The sequence below is a fragment of the Hippocampus guttulatus genome, chromosome 6 (assembly GCF_054856545.1).
Source record: "Hippocampus guttulatus isolate MCC_2025c chromosome 6, RoL_Hgut_1.0, whole genome shotgun sequence".
Taxonomy (NCBI): Eukaryota; Metazoa; Chordata; class Actinopteri; order Syngnathiformes; family Syngnathidae; genus Hippocampus; species Hippocampus guttulatus.
The window spans coordinates 23,217,130-23,242,450 of record NC_141266.1 but is presented as its reverse complement, the minus strand read 5'-3'; the positions used below and the strand labels follow the sequence as shown (position 1 = coordinate 23,242,450).

At 43.8% G+C, this 25,321-nt stretch overlaps 2 protein-coding genes across 5 annotated transcripts in view; one reads left to right on the top strand and one right to left on the bottom strand.

The window, feature by feature from the left end:
• Position 1: 1 nt before the first annotated feature.
• On the bottom strand, positions 2-23,661 carry g6fl (g6f-like). Of its 2 annotated transcripts, XM_086112835.1 has the most exons (11): positions 23,580-23,661; positions 17,952-17,984; positions 17,495-17,842; positions 15,710-15,967; positions 15,423-15,458; positions 13,688-14,011; positions 7,887-8,135; positions 2,590-2,721; positions 2,412-2,485; positions 2,198-2,224; positions 2-2,022 (listed from the first exon to the last, which is right to left on the bottom strand). In XM_086112835.1, exons 1-11 carry the CDS (start codon positions 23,659-23,661, stop codon positions 1,975-1,977), a joined length of 1,611 nt encoding a protein of 536 aa, XP_085968961.1. In that variant the 3' UTR covers positions 2-1,974. The 2 variants fall into 2 exon arrangements, with proteins under 2 accessions (XP_085968961.1, XP_085968960.1); XM_086112834.1 differs by lacking the exon at positions 23,580-23,661 and having other exon boundaries at positions 17,952-18,089.
• The window catches only part of LOC147204229 (nectin-2), a 103,774-nt gene continuing 101,354 nt past the window's right edge, over positions 22,902-25,321 (top strand). For all 3 annotated transcript variants that reach the window (XM_086112838.1, XM_086112837.1, XM_086112836.1), the window contains exon 1: positions 22,902-23,240. In XM_086112838.1, coding sequence (XP_085968964.1) covers positions 23,177-23,240 — 64 coding nt within the window. In that variant the 5' untranslated portion in view covers positions 22,902-23,176. The remainder of the gene's footprint in view (positions 23,241-25,321) is intronic.

The window sequence follows — 25,321 nt, the reverse complement described above, 5'->3', positions numbered from 1 at the left end:
CGAATGTTCCACAGTTGGTTTTTATTCTTTACACATGCATTGTTTCCATTGTGGACACACCGTAAGAGCTATAGCACGAAAGAGACGATAACAAACACAAACGAGAGCCCTTAAAAGCAGGCAAATCGTCCTTCATCACAACTTTCGCTGGAAAAAGCGAGCTCGAATCGAAAGCCGGCGGCACTACGCAATCACCTACAAGAGGCTATCATAAACTACAATGTAAATAACATACAAAAACACCTTTCCACGGCCAAGTCACATCATTAGAAATAAGAAAACATATCGAACTACACAAATACATTGCCCCAATTTCGAGGCTTCATTGACACCCCCCCCCCGCCCCACAAAAATATTTGTAAAAATGCGTTTCAGCGATCTGTTTAGGATTTTGATGAATTATGACATTCACATTTGTTTTGTTAGGTTTTATGGACAATATGTACGTACGTTAATCAAATTGGTGAAACAGAGAAGATCCTTGCACCAGATTTATCAGAAAGCTAATTCCCGTCTGTAGCCCAGTACATAAAATGATAAAATAATTATAATTAATAATAATAATAATCATAATAAAAGTATCACACATTGCGGTGGCACTAAATATATGACTACAGTACATATTACAGTATCCATCCATCCATTTTCCGAACCGCTTGATCCTCACTAGGGTCGCGGGGGGTGCTGGAGCCTATCCCAGCCATCTCCGGGCAGTAGGCGGGGGACACCCTGAATCAGTTGCCAGCCAATCGCAGGGCACACAGAGACGAACAACCATCCACGCCCACACTCACACCTAGGGACAATCTCGAGCGTCCAATCAGCCTGACATGCATGTTTTTATGGAATGTGGGAGGAAACCGGAGCACCCGGAGAAAACCCACGCAGGCCCGGGGAGAACATGCAAACTCCACACAGGGAGGCCGGAGCTGGAATCGAACCCGGTACCTCTGCACTGTGAAGCCGACGTGCTAACCACTCGACTACCGGGCCGCCCTATTACAGTATATTATCATGATTATATTATCATTATTATTGTTATAGAGAGAGAAATTGAGGACAGATTCTGAATCAGTGTAAAAAAAAAAAATGTCAAGAAAAGTTTACCCGCACCTCTGATTTAAAACGCAGTAAAAAGTTGTACAGTACTTTTCAAAATCTGTAACAACCCGTTTCTTCCTCGACCTTCATGCTATTGTTGTATGACTGGCTTTTAGCAACGCAAGATAATTTCATGTCATGGAAACGTTAAAAGACAAGAATGGCTTAACATTATGGGGAGGAAAATGCACAAGAAGTCTCCTTTAACATCGAGTACCTCTTTGCCAAAATAAAAGCCTCTTTCATCACTGCTAACCCCATAATGGCATACGAACAAATCAGCATAGCTCTTGAGAACATTTACACACTTGAATGCCATTTCTATTCAAGTCTATTATAAAATCCAGTAACTGCTCCTCATAAAAGCCCCCCCCCCGCTGCTGCACACAGGCGAGCAGATTGGACAGCAGCATGAGGGTGGCACGTGCATGGAGCTGATCAGTTCTGGCACCGAAAAGGGGGCACAAAGGCCAACTCACTGAAAAAAAAAAATCATAATAAAAAAATAAAAAGTGTTATTTGCCTTTCGACACGCACACTCGTAGAGACAGCCCACGCAACACAAACAACAACGCGGGCGGTGGAGCGTTGCCTGTCAGCGCGTGATGCCATATTGTGCCACAGTGTCAGCGTGATGTGCAGACTGTGTGAGGAGAATGCCAGCGAGACTCCGCAAACACACGTATGACATGCTAGCAAACACACACACACACACACACACACACACACACACACACACACACACACACACACACACACACACACACACACACACACACACACACACACACACACACACACACACACACACACACACACACACACACACACACACACACACACACACACAGGTGATACAATGCTTCTTTTTGCTTAGCGCTCCAGTTCCTTGTAGACATCATCTTGTCTTGGTTTTAAATCCTGGAGGGCAAAAATACAAGGGTGAAAGATGCCGACATTAAAAAAATAAATAAATAAAGTACAACATGTAAAAAAGATTTTTTTTTTTTTACAATTCGCTTTATTACAAGTTGTCACACACAAAAGCTTTCCCTGTGTGTGTGTGTGTGTGTGTGTGTGTTGCACCATAACTCACCATATAGACCAATCCCTGCGTAAGAGCCTGTTGGGAAGGAGAGCAGAACAAGCTTTAATGAGCAACAAGAGAGGAAGGCTGGGAAGTAGGAAGTAGGAAAAGAGGAGAAACAACCCCCCCCCCCCCCCCCCGCCCAAAAAAAACTATTGAGACGGGCCCCCGAAAAAATCCCCCGGATGATACATCAGGAGGGGAAATGGCCACGTTTTAGCACCTGTCTGACATCTTCTGGGTTCTCGTAGATGTTCTCCGTCTCGCCCGAGTGGACAGACGGCGACTGCTCAATACCTGGGCGCACACGCACACACCCATATAGGAGGAGATAGGGTCAGATTCATTACAGCAACCCCAGAGGATGCTCTGGGCCGCATCCGTCAGAGCCATAGCCTCACCTCGACGGGAGATGCGTTTCTGTTGCCGTAGCAACACCGCCACGGTGGCGGCAACCAGGGGGACCAGAAGTAATAAAGCCAGGAGGAGGAGGTGGGGGGAAGAAGAGTGCGACGAGGGCGCCACGGCGCTCTCTGCCAGAGAGAGTGAAAAATGAGAGACAAACTTCAATTTCTTGGAGTTGACAAGTTGTTGCTCTGCGAATCGCAAAGGCGGCGGGTCGGGGCCACAGTTGAACTCGATATAAAAGACGCCACGTCCCCACCCGCCCTCCAGGCATGTTACATGTATTTTCATCATGCAGCTGTCACTAACACGTACAGTGGGCGCATTGGAGGATGAAGGCGCTGTTTGGCATCAATCTGTCTCACACACACACACACACACACACACACAAACCCACACACATTCTCTCTCTCACTCTCTTGGTGATGTCACAAAAAATATCAACACTATTAAAGAGTAGACATCATGGCAAACTTTAGCAACGCCGCCTTTAATTGCAGTTGAGCAATAGTGAGAAGTCATGAAATAAAGAAATACTCACTTCACATTAAGCGTTAGTTTACTCTCTGCTAAAGTCTTCAAAAATGATGCTTCAAGCCGGCCAACAAAGGGAATGACACCCAACCAAACAACTTTGCCCGAGGGAATGACTCACTAGCTTAATGCTAAGACAACATTGGAAACGCCATCGACTGGCTGGCGATTAGCATCGGTGATCACAGTCTTTTGCTCTTCAAGCAACGGATATCTGAACACAAACGGTGCATAAGCACATGCGGACAGACAACAATAATCTTCATTGTTTGTCTTGTGACCTGTTGTAACTGTCATATGCTTGTGCAGGAGTTTTTTGCCTCACTCAAATTATCCTCAAATGAGGGTAGTTCGAGCGTGGTTTTTTTTTTCTCCCCCTCTCCCTCCCTTGTTTCTTTATGACTTTCGGGTTGAGTGAACGCTGGCGCGTTTTGGCTGCCGCTGCTCAACCCGTATTGTTTTGTGTTTTTTGTTATTGTACAGTGTCCTTGGGTGTCTTGAAAGGCGCTTATAAATAAAATCTATTATTATTATTATTATTATAATAACTCAAAGGCATATATTCTTTAATTGTATTGCACTATACACAAAAACACACACATGCACTGAGTGCAGTGTGTGGCCCATTAAGTTCATTTGCATAATGGCCATGACATGGCTTTGGAAGAACACAGGCCTGCATTGCACAGAAAAAGCTTGATAGAGGACCACGTGGGAAGTTAGCATGTCTGCTTCACTGTTCTGAGGTTCGAATGTGTTTGAATCCCGGCTCTGGCCTCCCGTGCGGAGCTTGCGTGTGGCTATTGCCACCATTTCAAAAACATGCACAATAGCTTCATTGAAGATTTTTAAATTGTGCACATAAATTACATATTGTGTGTTTAAAACAACCACATGACTTTGCCTTAAAGTGCCTTAGCTTAACGCTAATACTTGGAAACGCCATCAATGGGCTAATAAGCAGCATCGATGCGGCGACGTTATAATGCTTAAGGCCACGGATATTTGAATGCAAACAGTGCAGAAACACTTACACAAGAGGCATAACTAAACTCCCAGGCATGTATTCTTTATCCTGTGCAAATAAAGAATCACTTGTAATAGTTTTCTCCGTTTTGTGACTGCATGACACCAGTGGTAGCTGCAAAAAAACGAACACAACTGAAACTTTCAGTTACTTTTCATTCTACAGTCAAACCTCGTTTTTCGAATGTCTCTGTTCTCGACCCAATCGGTTTTCGACCAAAAATTTCGAGTTTTTTATGCCTCAGATTACGACCAAAAATCGGTTCTCGACCAAACTGAGTGCACTTGAATGCGCCACTTAACTCCTCTCGCCTTCCTTACACGAGGAAGTGACGCTTCCTCGGGTAGACGAAGAAGTGATGCTTCCTCGTGTAGCGTTCCATCGTGAGCAGACGTGTTCAATAAAGATTTTTTCTTTTTTTAAAAAGAGTGTGGTTTCGGTTTTCGAACAGCCTTCTGGAACGGATTATGGTCGAACACCGAGGTATGACTATTTATATTATCACTCAGTGTTTTTTATGAAATCCACTATTCTAGAGTGCTATTTCCTGAATTAAAAAAAAAGACAAAAAAGGCACCATTGACTTGTATATAATTATGCTACAATTTATGCAGCAGGTCAGTGCGGCTCAGTCAAGCGCTTGTGACAAATTTTGTTTGTAAAGAGAAAGCACCCCCCCCCCCCCCCCCCCCAGCACAACCAATCACCACCTGTGCCCCATGAACTTTAATCGATTGGCAAGGATGTGTTGCTCATGGAAGGCGGCGGTTACCCGCGCTGTTCGCCCGTGCCAGATTGAACACGCAAATTAAGGTAAGCGAGTGCAAAGTGAAGCCAGGCATCAAGGCTTCTGTCTCTCTCGCTTTGCGCCCTCATCTTCTCACCTTTTCTTTACCTCCACTGGCACTTGATTGCACTGCTTCCTTCTTAAATGAGGAGACAGCGGGATGGTGGTGTTGGGGGGCGGGGGGTGATGCTTGGGGGCGCTGAGGTGGGCGGCACACCAAAGAAGTTCTACTTCCTGCGATCTTATATTGTATGGCTTCTGAGGGAAATTTATGCACATGGATGAAAAACAACAGCCGGGGGAAGAAATTCTTGTTTCTGCAGCATTGCATTGTTTGATTTGGAGCAGAAATTGCAACACCCTTCGAGGAAATTCACCCAAAAAGTGAAACGGACAAAATATTTTTGATCTTGAAATCGAAGAAAAATGAAAATGCTTTCAAAATAAATGACCGAAAACTATCGTTATTGTGAAAATATCCTTTGTTTTCATCTTTGTCAATTAATATCGCTAAAGGGCTTCCAAGGTTCATGTCCAAGGTTTTTATTTTTATTTTTATATTGCTGTATGCCCATAGAGAAGAAGGAAGGTCGGTCATTTGGGAATACACTTAGTGACCGTTTAAACATTTTTTTTTAATCTTGCACTTGAACAATATTCCCAATAGCAAAACAAAAAAAGAAGTAAAACTAATAGAAATTAAACTAAAATTAATCTTTCTTAAAAAAATCAAATGAAAATGAATTAAATCTAACTGAATGTAAAAAAACTAAAGTCAAAAGCAAATTAAAAACTAAGCCGTAATGAAAAATCCCCAATTTTTAAAACCTCATCGGGTATTTGATACATACACTGTAATGTTTAGATTATAAGCAACCTCCTTCAATACGTTTTCAAAGCCATTTTATATTCAGCATCTCTGGTGGCTGTGATGTATTTGATTGATTTATTTTCCCTAAATGGTCCCATGAAGGGTGGGCGACCGGTTAGCACGTCAGCCTCACAGGGCGGAGGTGCAGGGTTTGATTCCGGCTCCAGCTTTCCCGTGTGGAGTTTGCACTTTCTCCCCCGTGCCCGCGTGGGTTTTCTCCGGGTACTACCACATTGTCTAAGCGTGCCCTGCGATTGGCTGCCGACCAGTTCAGGGTGTCCCCCGCCTACTGCCCGAAGACAGCTGGCATAGGCCCCAGCACCGCCCCCCCCCCGCGACCTTTTGTGACGATAATGGACGGTCCCATGAAACCAAGGTTGAACAGATTGGCCAACTTTCCAAAACTCAACTGCACAGTGTGGCAACATGACTCTGGGCTGTTTTTCTGCAGCAGAAACTGTGATCTTAGTCAGGGTGGAGCGAATTATGAACAGGTGAACAGAAAAGCCCGCTAAAACATCTGAACTTTGATTGGGGTTAATCAGGGGCGCTTTAAATGGTGGCAGATGTGTGTTGATTGCCTCCCATTTCGAGTGAATTCTCCTGTTACTTGTTACTTTGGAATTTATAAGAGGAAGGTTGCGTATTCGACTTCTTTTCTTGAAAATATGCACAAAATGTGTTTCACTTGTTCAAGTTGTAAGTGATGTGGGAAAAGTTTTGAAATGTTGAGCACAATGAACACGGGCGTGTAGAATTATTTTATCTCCAAGCAGCTTTGGCAACAAAGAAACAAACAAAAATCTCCTTGGTGGGTGTAATAAAAAAACAAAAAAAACGTGTTGCCTTTCCATAAAGGCCATAAAAATCTGACCATTATCCCGCCTGCCATCTCTGAATGCCTCCCCTTCGAAAAGAATGGCTCCCTGGTCTTCATCCCCACGCTGCGAGTGTCCATTCCTCCCATAGCTGCTGTGGTGGCAGGATGCATAATGATGAGCCATGGGTGCCGCGGTGCAAGTGATGCATCGGACTTATCTCAACCGCGGTGGGGGGAGCGGGGGGGGGGGGGGGGTGATCCATTTCGCTGTCACATCCTCCTGTTCTCAACCACCGACACAATAAGCCTGAATTATTTAGTTATTGTTGGAGGATATGTCCCGGGGTTCTGTCTCCTTATATCGGCATATCAGCTCAGTCAGTGCGATGGGGGAAAACGTTGACCTTTATGTCTCATAAAAACGGACGTGAAGCCTTGGGAATATTGAAGCTTTTCACACAAAAAATGGGTCACATTAGCAGAGAGGCGAGAGGCTCTGCTTTGATTGGCGTGCGAGAGATTTCCTTCAAACTTTGTAAACGAGTGGCACATTGGCCGAGGAAGAATGGACTTTATTTTTTATTTTTTTGGAAGGAATTTCGAGCAAAACCCTTTTTGGGTGAAGCATACTGTCAACATGTGTCTGGCTGATTAATTGGCTATTAGCTCTTTTAAAATCAGAAAAATTCAAATGGGTCATTTTTTGGGCCATTTTTTAAAAAACATGAACACAGTACGATTGGGCAATTTTTGCATTTTCCTTTCTCTCTGATGTAAAGTTCAACAAGTACTAAAGGACAAAGTATTATTAAACAGGCAAATGTTCTGCCGGTAATTCATATCGTTAATGTTGTGAGCGTTAACGGACCAAAAAAAGAAATTATTTCATCCATTATATAAGTTTAAAAAAAATATGAGCCAATTAATTGTGATTTTGGAATTGGAAAGTTATTCTGCTAAATATCGGAATCACCGTCAAAATCGAGTCCGAATTATTCCCATGGTGGTTATTTCTATTGATTTGTCTTATCTATACAGGGTGGAACAGTCCAACTCGATTGAAGTTTACAAATCACGAAAAAGTGTTAAATGTTTCACGATTCCTTGTTGATCTGGCTTCCGTGGAACTTAAACCTGCTGATTTGTTTTGTGAATGTGCTCTTTGGATCGATTTAGCGGGTAGCTAAAGTGTTAACTTGAAGGGTAACCTTTTAGACAAAATGAAACCAAATGAAAAAACAATGTTTGTATTACCTTGCTGCTTGACGGTGTGGATGGCGCTGATGGTTTGGCCATTTTTGAGTCGTAAGGTGCACGTGTAGTTGCCGGCCGTGTCCAAGGTGACGGGTAACAGCAGAGTGGCGACGACACTGCCGGGATATCTTGTCGTCATCGCCGGCGGACAACGCTTGTTTTGATATTCCCACCATGCCTCTCGGACTTGGGAAATTTCGCTGACCCAGCACTCCAGCTGCAGCTTGGATCCCAAACGCCAGGCCATCACTGCGGAACCAGGAGAGGCGGAAAGCGCGAAGGCAAAAAGACGACAAGGAATTAAACAGAGGGCAGTATGGTGGTTTCGGCACAACAGGAAGATAAATTCTTCTTTGCAGCGGATAAAGAATAGATACCCGTGACTGTTATTTTGTCTGTCTTCGTGTGTTACGCCAACATTTGTGTTTGACATTGCTTAAATGGTAACCACACTGCCACATAGATGCTAATCGTTAGCTTGGGTGCCAATATGTTAGCACTAAGTTTGCTGTGGCTACGTTGTTGTTTTTAAATGCACAATATGTCATTATTTTTTATTCATGTTTAGTTTGACTATTTTGACCAGTCATTGACTATTCAATAGGGAGTCGAATTAAATAGCTTGAAGCCTTTTTGGGAAGCATATTTAGCAATGATCTTCCAAACTGCTCCTTGCTGTGAAGTGAGTAAGGTCACCTGCTACCACAAAGCGCTCCCAAGTTAAACCTTGCGAGTCGGGTCACTCGTATCTCAAGGCTCCACCGTTATTTGTTTTACATGGCAGCGCAAAAACGGTGACCGAATGGAATCGAAATCAGAAGACGAGATGAGTCGGCGAGAATGTCAGAAGAGGAGGGAAGACAAAGGAGCCAGGCGGGATGAGAAGGTGACTTAATGGCTGGCCTGATTGCAGAAAAGGCCAAGGACGGATCAGGAGTGATGGGCTAAAGTGGATGGCCACGTGAGAGAACAAAAAAAAAAAAAAAACACCACAGAGTACCATCTACGGAGAGGTCACAATAATATATATTCATTAAAGTGATTTGCTGCTAATGCCCCACTTGACGGTGACTGATGCTTAGTGTCTCATCAAAGCGAAATGAGAATCCATCTGGGTGTAATCAGGCTCCGCCGACCCCCTCCATTGTGTCACATAAAAACACACACATTTCAGCGTTGATTAGTGTGATCAGCGTGGGCCACCTACAGCCTTCGTGGGAGGCCGGCGGGTATAATCACACATAATGATACTCATAATGAGGTGGGGTAAAAATATATGCGTCACATGATTGCCGTGTGGGCGCTCATAAATGTGTGTGTGTGTGTGTGTAGGGGCTGCACATGTGTGACAGTGACTGATCGGCTCGTCATGTCTGGGCAGGTGTGATGGATGTCGCCGGGGAGTGTGATTAGTAAACTCTTCCAAGGCCACCATCACAGGGACGCATATCTTGGCTTTTTCTGCCTGTGAAGGGATGCTATTGTGTCGGTGTGGGTGTTGTACAGCGTGAAATAAGGCCCATTCATGGAAAATCAACAGATTGGGGCCACAACAACCAAAATTCTACAATGAGAATTATTATTTATTTATTTACTTATTTATTTATTTATTTTTAAGAAAAAGAGTAGTATTTTTTTCATAGAAAAAAAATACGTGTGTGTGTGTGTGTGTGTGTATATATATATATATATACACACACACACACACACACACACACACATATATATCACACACACACACACGCACACTTTCTTTTCAGGGCAGGGAGCACAAATTAAGTTAAAAAAAAAACAGCTCTCGCCCCACCACCCTCTCTCTGTCTCTCTGTAAAGAGTCATAAATTAACGACAAAGTCCTTTCCGGTTGACAAAAAAGTAGTGACCTTACAAGAATGCACTAAATTTCATTTAAAAAAAGGACTAAAATTTGCCTTCCCCCCCCCCACAAAGTAGGTATGCTTTTTTTCCCAGAAAAAAAAAGAAGCACATTTTTTTTCAACAAAAAGGTGGTCATATTACGAAGATAAATTAAACAAAGGGGGCAAATGGTAGAAATGTAATTGTGCTTTCAAGTCATATTACTAAAAAGTAGTTATCTAACAAGTAAGTCCAGTTTACATTGTAATTTTTACTTTTGTATTTTTTCAGGAAAAAGTAAGTTTTACAAGATTTTTTTTTTAATGGAAAAAAACAAATTAACAATTTCATGAAATTCATCTTGTATTTTTCAGGGGGAAAGAAAAGTCGCTATTTATAATTGATAAAATTCACCGGTGGTGCTTGCCATTGTATAGCCAAGTGCGGGAAACTCACACTGAAAAATGATGGCAATGGACTCAGCTGTACCTCGGCTCGCTTGAGCAATCATCGCAACCTCTGGAGTGATGCATCGCAACTCTTGTGTGCCTCGTGTTGAACCATCACTTTTTTTCTCACTCCTTTCAGTTCATGCTACTGACCGGCTGTGCAAATCCTGTCGACCAAATCTCGCTGCAACACACTTCAGTCGCCTTTACAAACACCTCCTGCAGTGCATATTTTTTTGAATCTACAGAAGAATTCAACACTTACCATTATATTCATATTAAACTTCCTTTCAAAGGAGAGTATGAGCGCTGGGATTTTTGGGGGGTTCAATTTTATTTCTGTGTGATAATTAGCAAGCGGCTTGTGTCTGGCCTAGCGAAAACTCCCAAATTGGAGCAAGGGGAAAACAGCTCATTTGGGGTCTCTGCCAAAAACAAGCTTATCATATAGCACTTGTGCTTTTCACGAGAGAGTGTTCCGAGCGAATGAGAAAGCACAACTTCTGCTTATAATTCAGTTTTATTCCGAGCACTCACTCACTCCGAGCAGGCGCGGCAGCTGTGCCAGAATGACAATGATGTTGCCGGGCAACCGCTTCTCAACTGCAGCCCAGCAGAGGAGTGCGGTCGCTTCAAGCGGCAATAATAATTTGGCCTGAAAAAAACAACAACAAATGGCTTCAAACTCATTTTGATACCACGCAGTGCGCTGCTCTTGTCTGAGCTGTTGAAATGTATTGTTGTCGACGATAGGGATGGAACCAAGTATAAATACTTTGTTCGTCCACCGAGACAGATTTCACCGGGATCTGTACTCTGACTTTACTTTTGCTCGCTGCGTTGGACTGCAGATACCGTACAGTGTATCAAAGGGAACTTCACATTGTGAGTCTAAAACAGGAGTGGGCAAACTTTTTGGCTCGGGGGCCGCATTGACTTTTAAAATTTGACAGAAGGGCCAGGTCAGCACGAGCTATGGTAATTTTAAAAAATTGCATTTGTTGACAGTCCATATCAAACATCAACAGAACAAAAGCATGAAAGTACGGTATTAATATACTTTTTTAAATGACAAAAGTGTTGTTGATGAGCTATTTTAGCCTGTGCATCGCTGCAGATGGGTTGTGATCAGACCAGTAGAAGTAGAGCGATACAGAGGTACTAGGTGGTCAAAAAGATTGCCCCGCCCCCCCGTGTTCTGCAACTTCAAGTCAATGCGCCACCTGGCGGTGAAATGCCTGTCATTACAAGTCCAATTGAAATGAATGCAATCATTCACATCGAACCTTAATTGTGGACCAACCTTCGGCGGGCCAGATTAAAAAGACCAACGGGCCGGATTCGGCCCGCGGGTCGTAGTTTGCCCACCACTGGTCTAAAACAAACATGTTTCCCTTCAAGTCTGCTAGCTTAATGCTGACATGTAACAGGAAACACTACTGATGTTTGGAAACACCCTCCGACTCAAAAGGAGAGGTCAAGAAATTCCAGCTGTTACCGTTGGTAATGCACAGCTATGACCTGACAGTCATAAAGCATGAGCCACATCGAAACACTGACTGAAAAAACACTGAGAATGTCACAAAATGTTCATAAAAGACCAATACTTTAGAGTACAATCAAGTCTTTTTTTTTCCAACCCAAGTCTCTCGACTTGTACTTAATAAGTGCACAGTGTGAGTACCGGTACTTTTATCAGCTGTGGATGTTGCTCGTTAGCCCACTTTTTGGTCCGCTTGGACAGGCTTCAATTCACCCGTGACCTCAATGTGGACAAGCGCAATACAAAATGGATGCTTTGCTGAATCTTGACATGTTGTTTTTTTCTTTTTGCGGTGGGTGGGGGGGGGGGGGGTGAAAATATCAACGTTTTGGGAGGATAACAAGTACTTGACATATCGCATATGAAGTTAGATGACCGCCTCTAAAGCTGACTAAATCCTCTCATCTAGCTCTCAGCGGGGATGTAATGAGGCGCTTTTTCTTCCAAAATGTCAGCCCATTCCACTGAACAAGACTGAGACAAGTAGCAAACAACAGAGGAAAAAAAAAAAAAAAGAAACGATGATATGGGGCTGCTTGAAACATAATGAACACACACGAGCTATCATTTTGGCCATCCTTCCCAGTGGAGTGCGGAAATGAGTCATGAGATGCGGCCTTCGCGCTCATTGGACCTCAACCCAGGGTGGGTTTGGACCTTCGCCCCATCACTGCATCCATAAATCATCTTAGCTTTTGATTGAATGATGCCGATCAGACCAGTGGAGCTGACTGTAGTAGCCTGGTGAAATTCACGGCACCCCGATCACGCCAAAATAATACCATCGGTATTATTTTTGCTTTCTTTGGATTTGTGTGTATTGGTCATGCATGATTAAACCTTTCAGGGACAGCGGGTAGTGCAGTGGACACCTTATCATGTTATCAGGTTACAGGGTGCATGGAAGTGTTAAAATGTGTTCAACGAACATATATTGTATAATTTGAATGTATTTTAATGAACTCGCAAAAAAAGGATGAAAAAAATATTCCATATCATTAAATGATTTGCTTTAAGCATTAAGCAATGGGATTGGTGGATCTTAACGTACTTGGGTTCGGTCAACATAATTTATGATGTTTGATTGAACTAAATGACGAGGATCGGGTCAAACGTAATTTACTTGGGTTCATTCAAGTTCATTTATTAAGGGTAGTGGAGCTGATTTATATCGGTTTGGTGGGTAAAATGAACACCTCCAGGGAGACAAGGAGAACATCGTCCACATAGCAAGGCAGGAGCTTGGATTTAAATCAGTGGCCTCAGAACTGTGAGGTAGATGTGCTCGCCAGTGAGCTACAGGCAATGTTAAATCGCTCAATACTAAAAGTTTTTTTGGTTTCATCATCTGATGTGGATCTCTGGAAAGTCAGTCAGCAGCACTCGAGGAAATTGTGAAAAATCAGCCGCTGAGACCAGTTTTACCATTTGACATGAAATTGGGTAGACGCGCACCAAAAAGATCTGAGGGACCCACACGAAATTGCAGAGGAAATCGGCCCTTTTGGGAGTTGCAATCGACGTGTTTGTTGAGACGTTTTGTGGGTCAACTGATGACGGCCATAAATACCAAATTCAATGTTGGCGTGGGTCCGATTTGGTAGCAATCGTACAAAACCTCAAGGACACGCCCTGAAAATGACCCCACTGTGGATGGTTTCAACCAAAATGGCAGATTTGCTGTGTATTTTCAGGCACGGGATCTTGAGACCTTTTTTTGTGGGCTCACTCATAATTGACATGAAGACTGACGTGGTGTTTAAATTTGGGAGGAATTGGACAAAAAGGACCCAAACATAAACAGTCGAAACCAAAATTGCAGATCTGCTGTACATTGTCGGGCATGGCAACTTTTTGTGGTTTGACTCATGATAGACATGCCCTCAAGATGTGTAATGTAATTGTTGGGGATTTTATTTTTTTCCGCTCCCGACCTAACTCTTGACACTGACCTTTTAACACGCTCAGCAGCGTCCTCTGGCTGAAGATATGGTCGTTGACGAGCACGTCGCAGACGTAAAGGCCGCTGTCTTTGAAGCCCGGCGTGTACAAGAAGGAGAAGTTTCCAGCATCTGCGTCGAAGGGTGAGCCGGCCAGCTGGAGCTTGGCGCTTTCCATGCTGGGCGTATTGCCCCTCCAGTGATCGTAGTGGTACACCAGCTTGTTTTTGCTCAAACTGGAGGATTGCCAGTACAGGAAGACGCAGTCCCCTAGCACAGTGGGACAGGTCAGGGGGATGGATGTCCTCGCTTGAGTGGCGGTGAAGATAGTTGGGCCTGCAGGGGTTAGAATAGCATTGTTGATACATGTGATGAGATAAGAATGTTTTTGCATTGTTCTTTCTATCTTTTGCCTTTTTTTTTAAAATATAACTGGCAGGAGTTAAAAGCTTTAAAAGACAGGTGATAAAAATGCTGGCTTCCATTCTAATCACGTGGACCCAAGTTGAACCCCAAGAAGTCTGAAACTTAGGAGGTTGACAAGCAAAGAGAACCGTCAAAGAACGTCTAAACAGGATAACAGTAAAACAAACAAAAAAAAAAACATGTGAATGTTTTTCAGTCTCAACAAATAGGTATGTGTGTACATCTCCGCGCATTCTCTTCTTCCTTCGACTCGAGAGACGTTCATGACCGCCTCGAAAAACGTAATTAAAGATTCCTTCATTGAAACTACGAAAATGGAAAATAATGCATCAAAACAGAAAATCAAGTGAAGAAATCACAAAATAAATTCTATAGCCCCCCTACAGAATTTATTTTATGATTTTCTGTTTTGATGCAAGGGCGGCCCGGTAGTCCAGTGGTTAGCACGTCGACTTCACAGTGCAGAGGTACCGGGTTCAATTCCAGCTCCGGCCTCCCTGTGTGGAGTTTGCATGTTCTCCCCGGGCCTGCGTGGGTTTTCTCCGGGTACTCCGGTTTCCTCCCACATTCCAAAAACATGCATGGCAGGCTGTTTGAACGCTCTAAATTGTCCCTAGGTGTGAATGTGAGCGTGGATGGTTGTTCGTCTCTGTGTGCCCTGCGATTGGCTGGCAACCGATTCAGGGTGTCCCCCGCCTACTGCCCGAAGACAGCTGGGATAGGCTCCTGCACCCCCCGCGACCCTAGTGAGGATCAGGCGGTTCGGAAAATGGATGGATGGATGGATGTTTTGATGCATTACTCTATTTTCAATTTTTGTAGTTTCATTGAAGTAATCGTTAATTTACGTTTTTTGGAGGCGGTCATGAACGCCTCTCGAGTCAAACGAAGGGCTGTAGCTCTATCTAGTGGATGCATAGTAGATGGCGCCTGATAGTCCAGTGCAATAATATGAAAAAAAATTCAAAATAGCCCATTCATTGAACGTGCGGCTAATAACCCAGTGCGCCTTTTAGTGCGGAAAATACGGAGTACTTCAATTTAATGGACATTCGGGTGTAACGGATGAGCCCCTCCCGGCAATTTCCGGTAGGCCATTAAATCGAGATTCCACTGTATTCAAAATCCAAACAATCAGCACTGGGGCAAGGTTCTCTACCAGACTGTGTTCAGCCTTCGAGGTTCCACTGGAAGATGAAGCACAGATGGGAGTGCAGATGGGGCAAAACATCGCCGCAACAATAGGGATTATGTCTTGTTGCGTTCTGCTCTGTCTGATTAGACAAATGCTGACTCAAGACTTCCTGCGGGCGTCACTCACCATGCTGCACCCTGGTGAAGGAGGCCACGCTGACAGCTGCCGAGGAAAAAAAGCGGCAGGGTGTTAACCAAATAATAAATAATACATACAAAAGTGAGTGTTATACCCACTGGCGTGGTAGACTTTTGTACGTAGATCTACAGCAGTGTTTGGAATTGTGGAATTACTCCATAAAATAAATACACCGAAGAGCAGTATAGTCAGAGCAAGCTTTAATAAATAATGCCGCTGATGGGCTTTTGGGCTCGCTCATCATCACCGCCGTCATGTTTGGCTTCTTTCCTCACCGTCAACAGCGACGTTCACGGCAAACGTGAACACGGTGTCGCTCCAACAGGTGTGAACTGCACACTTGTAGGAGCCGGCGTCGTCGTATGTTAGCTGGGGAACTTTGGCCACGAATCCGGCGTTGCGCTTCAGCACGGTCTTTAAGGAGGTGCCATCCGGTGATTCCCAGGAGATCCATTCACAAGTCCCCGGAGTGACCTTGGCTATCAGACGTAAGGTGCTGTTCTGAGGGACAGGCGATGGGGGAATGTGGAAGACTAGACAGAAGAAATCAGAAAGGTTCTTTTTCCGAGTTGCTTAAGACTTGAGTTGCAACTTTCTCACGTCGTAGCAAATTGAGCTATAGACTCTGGAAAGTAATGTGTGGGTTGAAAGATCGATACCGCTGATCTGCGAAACCGATTCCCAAATCAAAACACTGATAGATACAGCAGTCAGTTGAGTGGTAACGTACAGTTTAACAGGAACACAGTGAAAGCTCACTAAATGACGGCAATCTTGTCTAAGTATTACGCGGTTGGTGGCAAATGCTCTTTATTCCGCTTGGGTGCGTGATGTGCATGTTAAGCCAGGAGGAGTCATCAATGTGGAGTGATTTGCGTCCCAAACAGTCACGATGCAGTTTGTGGAAAAACAGTACCGAGTTGTGGCAACCCAAGAGGCCTTGTGAAACACCTCAAGTTAAACCACAGCCCAGAACGCAAAGTGTCTATGGTGAGGCAGAGTCGCAGATGGGAAGTCACTATCCAGGGACAAAGGGAGAAACCGTGGCGCGAGGCAAGATCGCTATTGGAGTTGTTCCAATTGAAAAACGCCTTCATGAAAAATATATCAGTTATTATTTACCATCCATCAAAATTTCTTTCATTGGTAAATCAATAGGCGGCATGGCGGTTTGCTGGTTCTGGCTCTGGCCTTCCTGTGTGGACTTTACATGAAAAAAAAGGAAAAAAATCTGTGAATCTGCAGGAGCCGGACTGCAAATTTATGGGCGTCCACTGTACATGTGTGTATGTTTAAGGGGTGGTGATGTGTTGTCGGTGAGTCTGCAAATGTACTTTTCTATTATCTTACGGGAAAAAAAAATAAAAATAAAATTGGAAAGCTAAATTTTGCCCCCCCCAAAAAATCTGAGATCATATTATCAGACAGCCCTTCTCATATAGGGGAGCTGCGGTCCAATATCGGGGGTGGGGGGCGGTGCTGGCGTGAGCGACACCAGCAAAGACACTTTTTTTTTCTCCTTACTACAATTAAGTATCCTTGCACATCCACTACAGTAGGTGGCAGCGGAGCTCTCATTGTCAGAGTGTGCGTGGGGAGTATGAACAAAATAAAATTATTCCGCAGATTGCTCTCTTGTTTATCCTTTTCTTTAACGTTCATAGGGACACAATGTTCTTGTAACAGTTTTAGACAAATACTACTATTTTTAAGATCTATTTATAATTGTTAACTTTTTTATTATATACTGTATATATATATATATATATATATATTTTTTTTTTTTTCTAATTGAAGTTGATCAAATCATCCATCCATCCAATATCCTAACAGTATTTATAGTTGCAGCAGAGAGTTGGGGGAAAGGGGGTGAAATGTTTTCTTCTTCTGAAATGGGGTGTCGCAGAAAATAATTGCGAAGCAGTGACAGAAGGCCATATCGTCGATATCGAGGATAGGCAAGAGATTACAATTCCTTGCCCCTATATTTGGACCTCGTTAAGTACATTACTTTGTGTAAGAAGTTCAGGCTGAGTGAAGATTGCATTTTGTTGTCCTACCAGTGAGGATGGCTAATAGGATGACCTTCTGCTTGATCGTCTTCCTTTCCTGCTCGATCAAGCACATGTAGAGGCCATCGTCCTGCTTGGCAGCTTGAAGGAGCAGCGAGAAATTGCCCGTGAGCAGAAAGTTGGGGTCGGCCAGCCGCATGGAAGGCTTCAAAGCGCCGCCAGAGAACTCGTCATGCTCACTGGCCGAGAGCACCAGTGTCCAGCCGCCCCCAGTGAAGTACTTGACCATCCAGATGACGTGCACGTCGGCCCTCGCTTCCGTAAGGATGCACTCCAACGTGGTGGCTTGCTGCTCTCTTCTCACCACAATTTCATCCCAGTTAGTACCGAAGGTGCCTGCAAATAGCCAGCGTCAGGTCCAGCACACAATTTCTCCGAACGGGAGCCGCCAGCCGACAGTTAACGTCACAACATTTGGGGGAATTTCTTGGAAAAGCTTGCCTACCTGTGGCGTTGACAAGGTAGGGATGCTCCAACACTGACAGAAGGAGAAGAACGGTGATGAAAACAAACGCCATCGCACGTTTGAAGCAAAGAAAAGCATCGGTGGACTAAATTAGCTTTTTTTTTTCTTTTTTCTTTTGGTCTTCCCACCAAACAGGATACAGGCAGCACAGGAAACAGAGTGTGTGAAAGCCTGATAGTCTCAACTATACACACACCATACTGGTTTTAAGGAACCATTCAACTTTTGGGCTTGGAGGAAAGTGGTACACGTCTCTGTCCTGGCTGCTCAGTGCAATTGTCCTAAAACGACAACACACATTAGTTTCTCATTGATAATGTATATTCCACCATTGTTTTTTGCTGTTTGGTCAACTGTGTTCTGGTTGAATGCAAGTACTGCTTTTTTTTTTTCTCGAGTATTCTCTCGTGCTTGGCGATATAGCGCTATTGTACCGTATCGTCGGCGAGATATGAAGATATAAGATATTACTATCCAAATTAAGAGGATATTACTTATGTGAGCTTGGCACGCTTGTTAATCATGACACATACGTTGCGCAGGCAGACCTCGCCGTGAACTATTTTGGACTCTATGGATTATTTCAAGTCACTCTTTATTTCTATTGCGCAAGGTGACATTTACCATGACTACTGGCAAACAAGCAGCAAATGATTGTGCTAATCATGCCGTATTCATCAATTTCACGGGGCGGCCATTTTATTACTTGCTGTCGACTGAAAAGGACATCACAGCTGCCCAGAGCTCAGGGAACCACCGATCACGTCTAACCTGTTGTCTGAACCTGAGCTGTTATTCGTGTTCGACAAATGCAATATGAATCAGAATAGCGGGTTTAGACTAGTGGAGCTGCGGAGAACATATGACTGTAGGGCTGGAACGTGTCCATGAGTAATTCAGAGGAAAATAGTGTGCTGCGATGCACAGTTTAACTTGACCTCATTTCGACGTACCCCGTTTACAAGGTTTTCAGCCCCATCATATTTCAAAGTCCGATTTCCCCCCCCACAAAATAGTGAAAATACCTTTGTTTTCAAAGAACCGTGGGAGCTAACTGCCGCCGCGACCTTGCTTAGGAACGAAATTTACAGCGCAGGATTCCCCTCCATGGTTTAGCAACACTACTGATCGACTCGTACATTGTTGTACTTACGGAGGCACGGCGCGGAGCACATAATGCTCTGAAAAGTTGGGCTCAACAGAAGCGCATCTCGCTGTCTGCGAAGGCTGAAGTTGTCTCTGGCTTTCGTCTCCCAGACGAAGCTCAGCCGAGACTACAAATTGGCAAAATCGACAGTGGCAATGGCAACAAAATCATGGCAGAGGTCGAGGCCAACAGATTGAAAGATGATCGTAAACGGCTTCGGGGCACGGCACGTCTTGAACTGCAAAATGCACTTTTCATTTGTTGACTGAATGTTTTCAGAGATAAATTAGGAACGCTATAGTTGTTTGTTTCATTCAATTCAACAGAATTTTCAGTTTGGGGGTTAATGTCCCCTATAAGTTGCCAAGCAGTGCTTCGATACGCCCAAAGTTTTACCAGTGGGGTTGACATCCTTTTCCACTTGTGTTTGGGAAATGATTGCAAAAACTCCTGTCCTCAAGAAAGGGAATCTGCGTGAAACTTGCAACATGAAAGGCAGGGAATGAGAAAGATGAAATGAAAGAGTTTTGGGTGAGTGTGGGTGCACACCAACCCCCCTCGGGCGACATGTCTTTTACATCCTATAAATGTCTTTAATTAAGTTAAAGGTATTATCAGCTCCCCTGAGCACTATTTTTTCATAATTACCATCGGGCGTAAGGGGGTGAGGGGGAGCGAGTAGGCCAGATGGAAGGAAAGAGAGAGAATCTTATCGCGTGAGTGTAATGACAGGGAAAGCGAAAGGCGAAGCGCTCTCGTGTAATGACGAGGGAAGTGTGAGCAGAGGACGTGCGTCCCCTCGTTTGTGGGTAAATAATCGCCATAAGACTCACTCTCATGAATCCACCGCCAGCGTGTGAGTAGTATCTGTTCACTACGCGTCTCATTATCAGCGCCACGGGGCCCTCGGAGATTCTGGGGACGGCTTGAATGGAGGAGAGGCGCGAAGGACGAGCGGACAAAGAAAGAAAAGAACGCCACGAGAAAGATGATTGGCGACGTGTAGGGCAAAGGATCGGAGGGAGTGAAGGGTGCGAGAGGGCCAGAAAAGAAATTGATGAGCTTTGAGTGAAGTGGGAAAGAAAAGAAAAAAAAAAGAGTAGGGGAGGTTGTTTTGCCGTGGGGGATGTACAATGGATGAAAGAAGAAATGAACACAGTGATCTAGTTGCACAAACCTTTGGAATTCGAACCGCCGTCATGCATGACGTCAGCCGACACAACAGCAAATCTCGTGAGACTTCAACACTTAATGAACTCCCAACCGTAAAATGTGTCAAGTCAAAAATTTAAAGCAATTCATCAAGGTATGTCCTAAAAATAAAATCTTATAATAATAATAATTTACATCTTTAATCAATTTGTGACAAAATGACAATGATATGATTAAAACAATGGGATTGTCTTTTAAACTGTATTTGTCCGCATTTACTGTACTTGTATAAACGCTCAGAGAAATAACAGGAATATATTGTCTATTGATTTGATTTGATTTGACTTTTTATTTGGTCTCCCATAGGAGAAACTTGTCTTGGAGGACAACTTTCTTTATGGGTCATGTGAAAAGAAGTACTTCCTCAAATGTCCTGAATTGACAATTTAATTGTTCAACAATTTAACATAAATTGAGTTGCCAAACGGCTTGGCTCGGGTGGTATGTCTGCTGCCAGCTCGCCGACACTCTTTTCTTATGTAAAGTTATACAGGTGAGGCATGATGACCTTGGTAAATTTTTTAATGTCAATAAATCACTGCTTTTGCAACCTATAAATGGGCATCGCATCGTTGGCCCTTTTTTAGCACGACAAATTCTGTAATTGCCTTTCACTTGGCTCCTTTCATGGAAAACAATGTGAACATTTCTGCTGGTCTGTTGTCCATTTCTGAGCAAGAAAGCAGCTTGGTAGTTGTTTTTATTGTCGGAAAGTCAACTCTTGGAGTATTAGAGTAACTGGAGATATTAGAGCGACTTTTATTGAAGTCAATATGTATGCACATCAATCGCAGTTATAAGGAGGTGGGGTCGTTGCCCTATGGGGACACCGTCACGGAGCAGAATGGTGCTCCACACAAAAAGTGGCTTTCAAACGATAATAATAAAGCCCAAGAAAACTCTGTTGGCATTTAAAATTCGCAGTGCTTCTCTTTGCTTGGCCAAGCATCTAAGGGAAAATGAAATCTCTGTAAAGGAAAGGACATAATATGCTATAATTTGTTTTACTTGCGTGCGCGCTATATTGCCTGACCTCTGATGGTTATCGTCACCTTCACGATTCGCACCCTGCCGAATAACCTAAATAAGATGTTGACACTGGTGGAAATGGAGGCGAGATCAAGAATGCTGGTTTTGAACCGCACGACTTCCGGAGATGTAATTATGCTGGCTGCAGGACACCTGGGTTTAAGGATTAGACCGAAACGTGATCATGCTCTAGTGTGCTCTTGCATTCAGAGCAAAATAGAACAACATTTTTGTTTGGGTTGTCTTTTGAGTAATTTGGCCAAAAATATTGGCAAGGCTGTTAGCTAACAACAGCCACAACATACCTTTCATTTCAGCATCAAAGTTTCACAATAATGCCATTTATCCGAGCAACAGAAAAGTCAAGCAATCTTCTTAGATGTAGACCAAATATCATAGCCTAACGAATTGTCAGTAAAACAGCATCAGTCACAAAAAGAACTAAAATGATCATTTACAATTTATGCTATCACGCTAGCCTTAAGGTAAAATCTACCATGAAGGCATATTATCATTCACTTTTGATTTATTAATTCACTGTTAAATGAATTATGCAGTCCATCAACGATCACATTAACTATGATTAAAACTATCTATTTTTTCTAAATCAATTTAGCAGTTGGAATTTAAATTACGACCTGTGTGCCGAAGCAATTCATATTTGTTTAGTGCATTGTTTAGTACAAAAAGTACCGGTTTTCGATTTCACTGCTTACCTTCATATGGATGAATCTTTTTCTTAATTGTGGAGATGTGGTTTAGTATGAGGCGGCCGACAAAGGCAAGTCATCTCTCTTTACTCGCCACACAAAACTAACTGTTACTGTCGTCACACCGTGTCTTTTATCCATTTGAATCCAACAACATGTAAACTCCCTCCTCTCACGATAATAATTAAAGTTATGTTTAGCTCTACTGTATCATCAAATTGGTCACCCATTGCATTAATCAATACCCAAGAAGTAGCTCTTTGTTTCCAAAAGGATGGTGACCCCAGTCCTTTAGAGATGAGATCACAGTTGAGTGTACTGTATATACATTATGGTACATGTTTGTTTGTGCAGCAATATTTTTCAAATTTAAATGCCATACCTTGACTCAACAATGGTTGGTAAAGTCTGCACTGTTCTCTGACTTGTATTTGATGTAAAACACGAGAGGGCGCTAGAAGCCTCTGCCGAATCCCGTCCATTGCGCAATCATTGAACCGGTGGCACTGAATGGATTGGCTATTGTCTCCGTGAAAGTATTTCTTTTAAATATACTTCTTCTGGATACACTGAGTGACTCACTTTTGCGAGGGTACCAAATATACTCTTTAAGATACGTTTTTTTTCCCATCTCCAAAGGTATAAACTGCTTTGGGCTATTGCAACAAGTTGTACACAAAACACTCCTACCTAAGTGAATTGAAACTCAACCCGGTCCAGCCAAGCCCGCTCTTTCAGGGACTTGAGGTTGGGCAGGTTAGTGGGGCGGGACTGTGACGCCGCCTCTGCCCGATGACGTCACTTCGCTCGCTCAGATGGAGTGAAAAAAGAGGCACTATTTGCTGGAGCGCAAGCAGCGCGGCAACACGCAGGCACGCTCACAAGAGTGAGTCAACCCGCCGGGAGTAAAAGAGCGGAATCGTTTACCTGTGTGTTCTATTACGGAATTCAACTGAACACGCTCCAGCCCGGAGGCCACTTTTTTAAAGCGAGATTAGGACTACTTCCCCCCCCCCCCCCCCTTTTTTTTCTCCGGTCTCTTTTCCCAGCGAAGTGAACCTGCTGTGCCCCCACTTACCCCTCCTCAGGAACATTTCGGAGCGACCATGGCCGGACAAGACTGCGTTCAAGTGCTGCTTTTGCTCCTCGCCTCGACACTTTTACCACACGGTAAGCGAATGCCCAAACAAGTTTTGTCCATGCGTAGTTTCGATGCCACCTTGACCACCTGTCACGGACGCGGAAGTCCGACCAGGTGCCCCTCATCCACAGCCGTTTTTTAAATATTAATAGCCAGTTAAATATTGATAAAAACGTTTAAAAAGCGGCAGAAAGGCGGTGTGCGTGTGACATTTCGTATTCTTATCGCGTTTTCGGGCTCGTTTCGCTTCTTTGATCGGAGTTTCGGTGAGTGACGTAGTGCCTGTTTTAAGGTGTGGCTCCGCGGGGCTGCAAGGTGTCTGTTCGCAGGTGATTGACAGCTGCGTCTGCCTCAACGCACACACACACTTACTTTTGTGTCCTTGGTCCCTTGGTCCCTTGCACCAAAACCACCAATCTCCCCTTGCCATGCTTGCTTTGTTCCACACATCAACCTCGGTTAGTTCCACTTGACTTGCAAGGCCCTGCAAACTTGCTCTTAATGTACTCGAGAGAATAGCAAAGTGGGAACCCGAACAATTTATTGTTTGTTTGCCTAGGTGCAACCCCCAGCCCCCCTTGTCACCCCATAACATACAACTGTGAGTCATTCACTGAGCAAACCATTTCACATACGTTCCCATGACATCTGTAGGAAACACTCGCCTACTCTCGAACTTGTTGATAAAAGACACCCGTTCGTGCCGATCTGTGCAAATTTTGTTCCGTAACGGATTAAGATGTTGCTCAAGTGTAGTAGGTGTAAAGAGAAGGTAGTGTTGGCCACCATCTGACAGGTGGCCGGCTTGACGGCAAACAACATCACGATATCCAACTCGTGAACTTTCACCCTGAGAAAGCAGGATGGTAAAGTTTCAGGTAATGCTGACAAAGGTCCGTATTGCTATTTACAATGGTGTAACTGCTAGTTATTCAACAAGATACAGTGAAACTGAAAATTGCAGTAAGTATATCGCTGAAAGAACTGTAGGGCTCTAAGTAACAATTTCAAATTGTGCCAAGAAATACACAAATGTAAATTAATGATGATTCGCTTACTGGTTTGGTCCTTAACATGGTGCAAAATATGGAAAATGTTCATCATTGTGTTCCAAATTTTAAATTTCATTTTAATTTTTGACCTAAAACAAACATCAGTCTACCTTCAGGGAATACTACAGACATCTGAGAATATTTACTGTTGACAAGCTGAAATTCATATGATTTGGACAATTGACGAAAAAAAAAACAGTATTTTATTTGCTAGTCAATAGTTGTTGAGTAATCGGTTAATCATTGCACCGCAAAAGAGTTTCACTCTGGTGAGAGAGAGAACGATGATGCAATGGATCCATCCGCGTTGGGGGGGGGGGGGGGGGGGGGATACGAAACGACAAACTTGCCGAATGATTCCTCACGTTGATGGCAAAGCACTTCAAACGGCGAGGTTCATAAATCATCAACGCCGTGCATCTAGCATGTACACATTATGAACCCATGTTACATAATCGCCTGTATATAACAAACCACCTTCACATGAGGCTCATCAGTTGTATTAACTAGCATACCAGCCTAAATGACACGCTAGCATAAATGGAGGATGGCGTGCGTATATGTTCTGCTACCCAAAAAAGAAATAAAAAAGAAATGACATTCCAGCCTATCTGTGTGGCCCTGTACTGTGTATTGGCACCGCCGTGTATGAATACTTTCTCCAAGCAACATGATTTGCTTATTTCTCAGCATGATTATGCAAAATCACACCTTTCCTGATTTTCATTCCATCCACCGAAAGGGCGGAGCATAAGAAGACTCTTTCTCCGGTGTGCCCGTCGACGGATTTAACGTGACGTCACAACTCGGGGGGCGGGGGGGGGGGGGCGTCTTTTCCCTCTGGAGTCTGTCGAGCGAACAGGTGATAGGCCGCTGGGAGCGATTCAGTCAGTAGAGCAAGCATCCGCGGCATGCAGCTAGCTTATTAACATAAGAATGCGAGTGTCATGAAAACCAGTTGAACATTTTCTCAGCTTCCTCTGTGCCTCGGCAGTTTGTTTTGTGGAGTAATTAGGGCAAGTATGTAGGGCTGCTGCAGCCACCGTGCTCGCACCCGG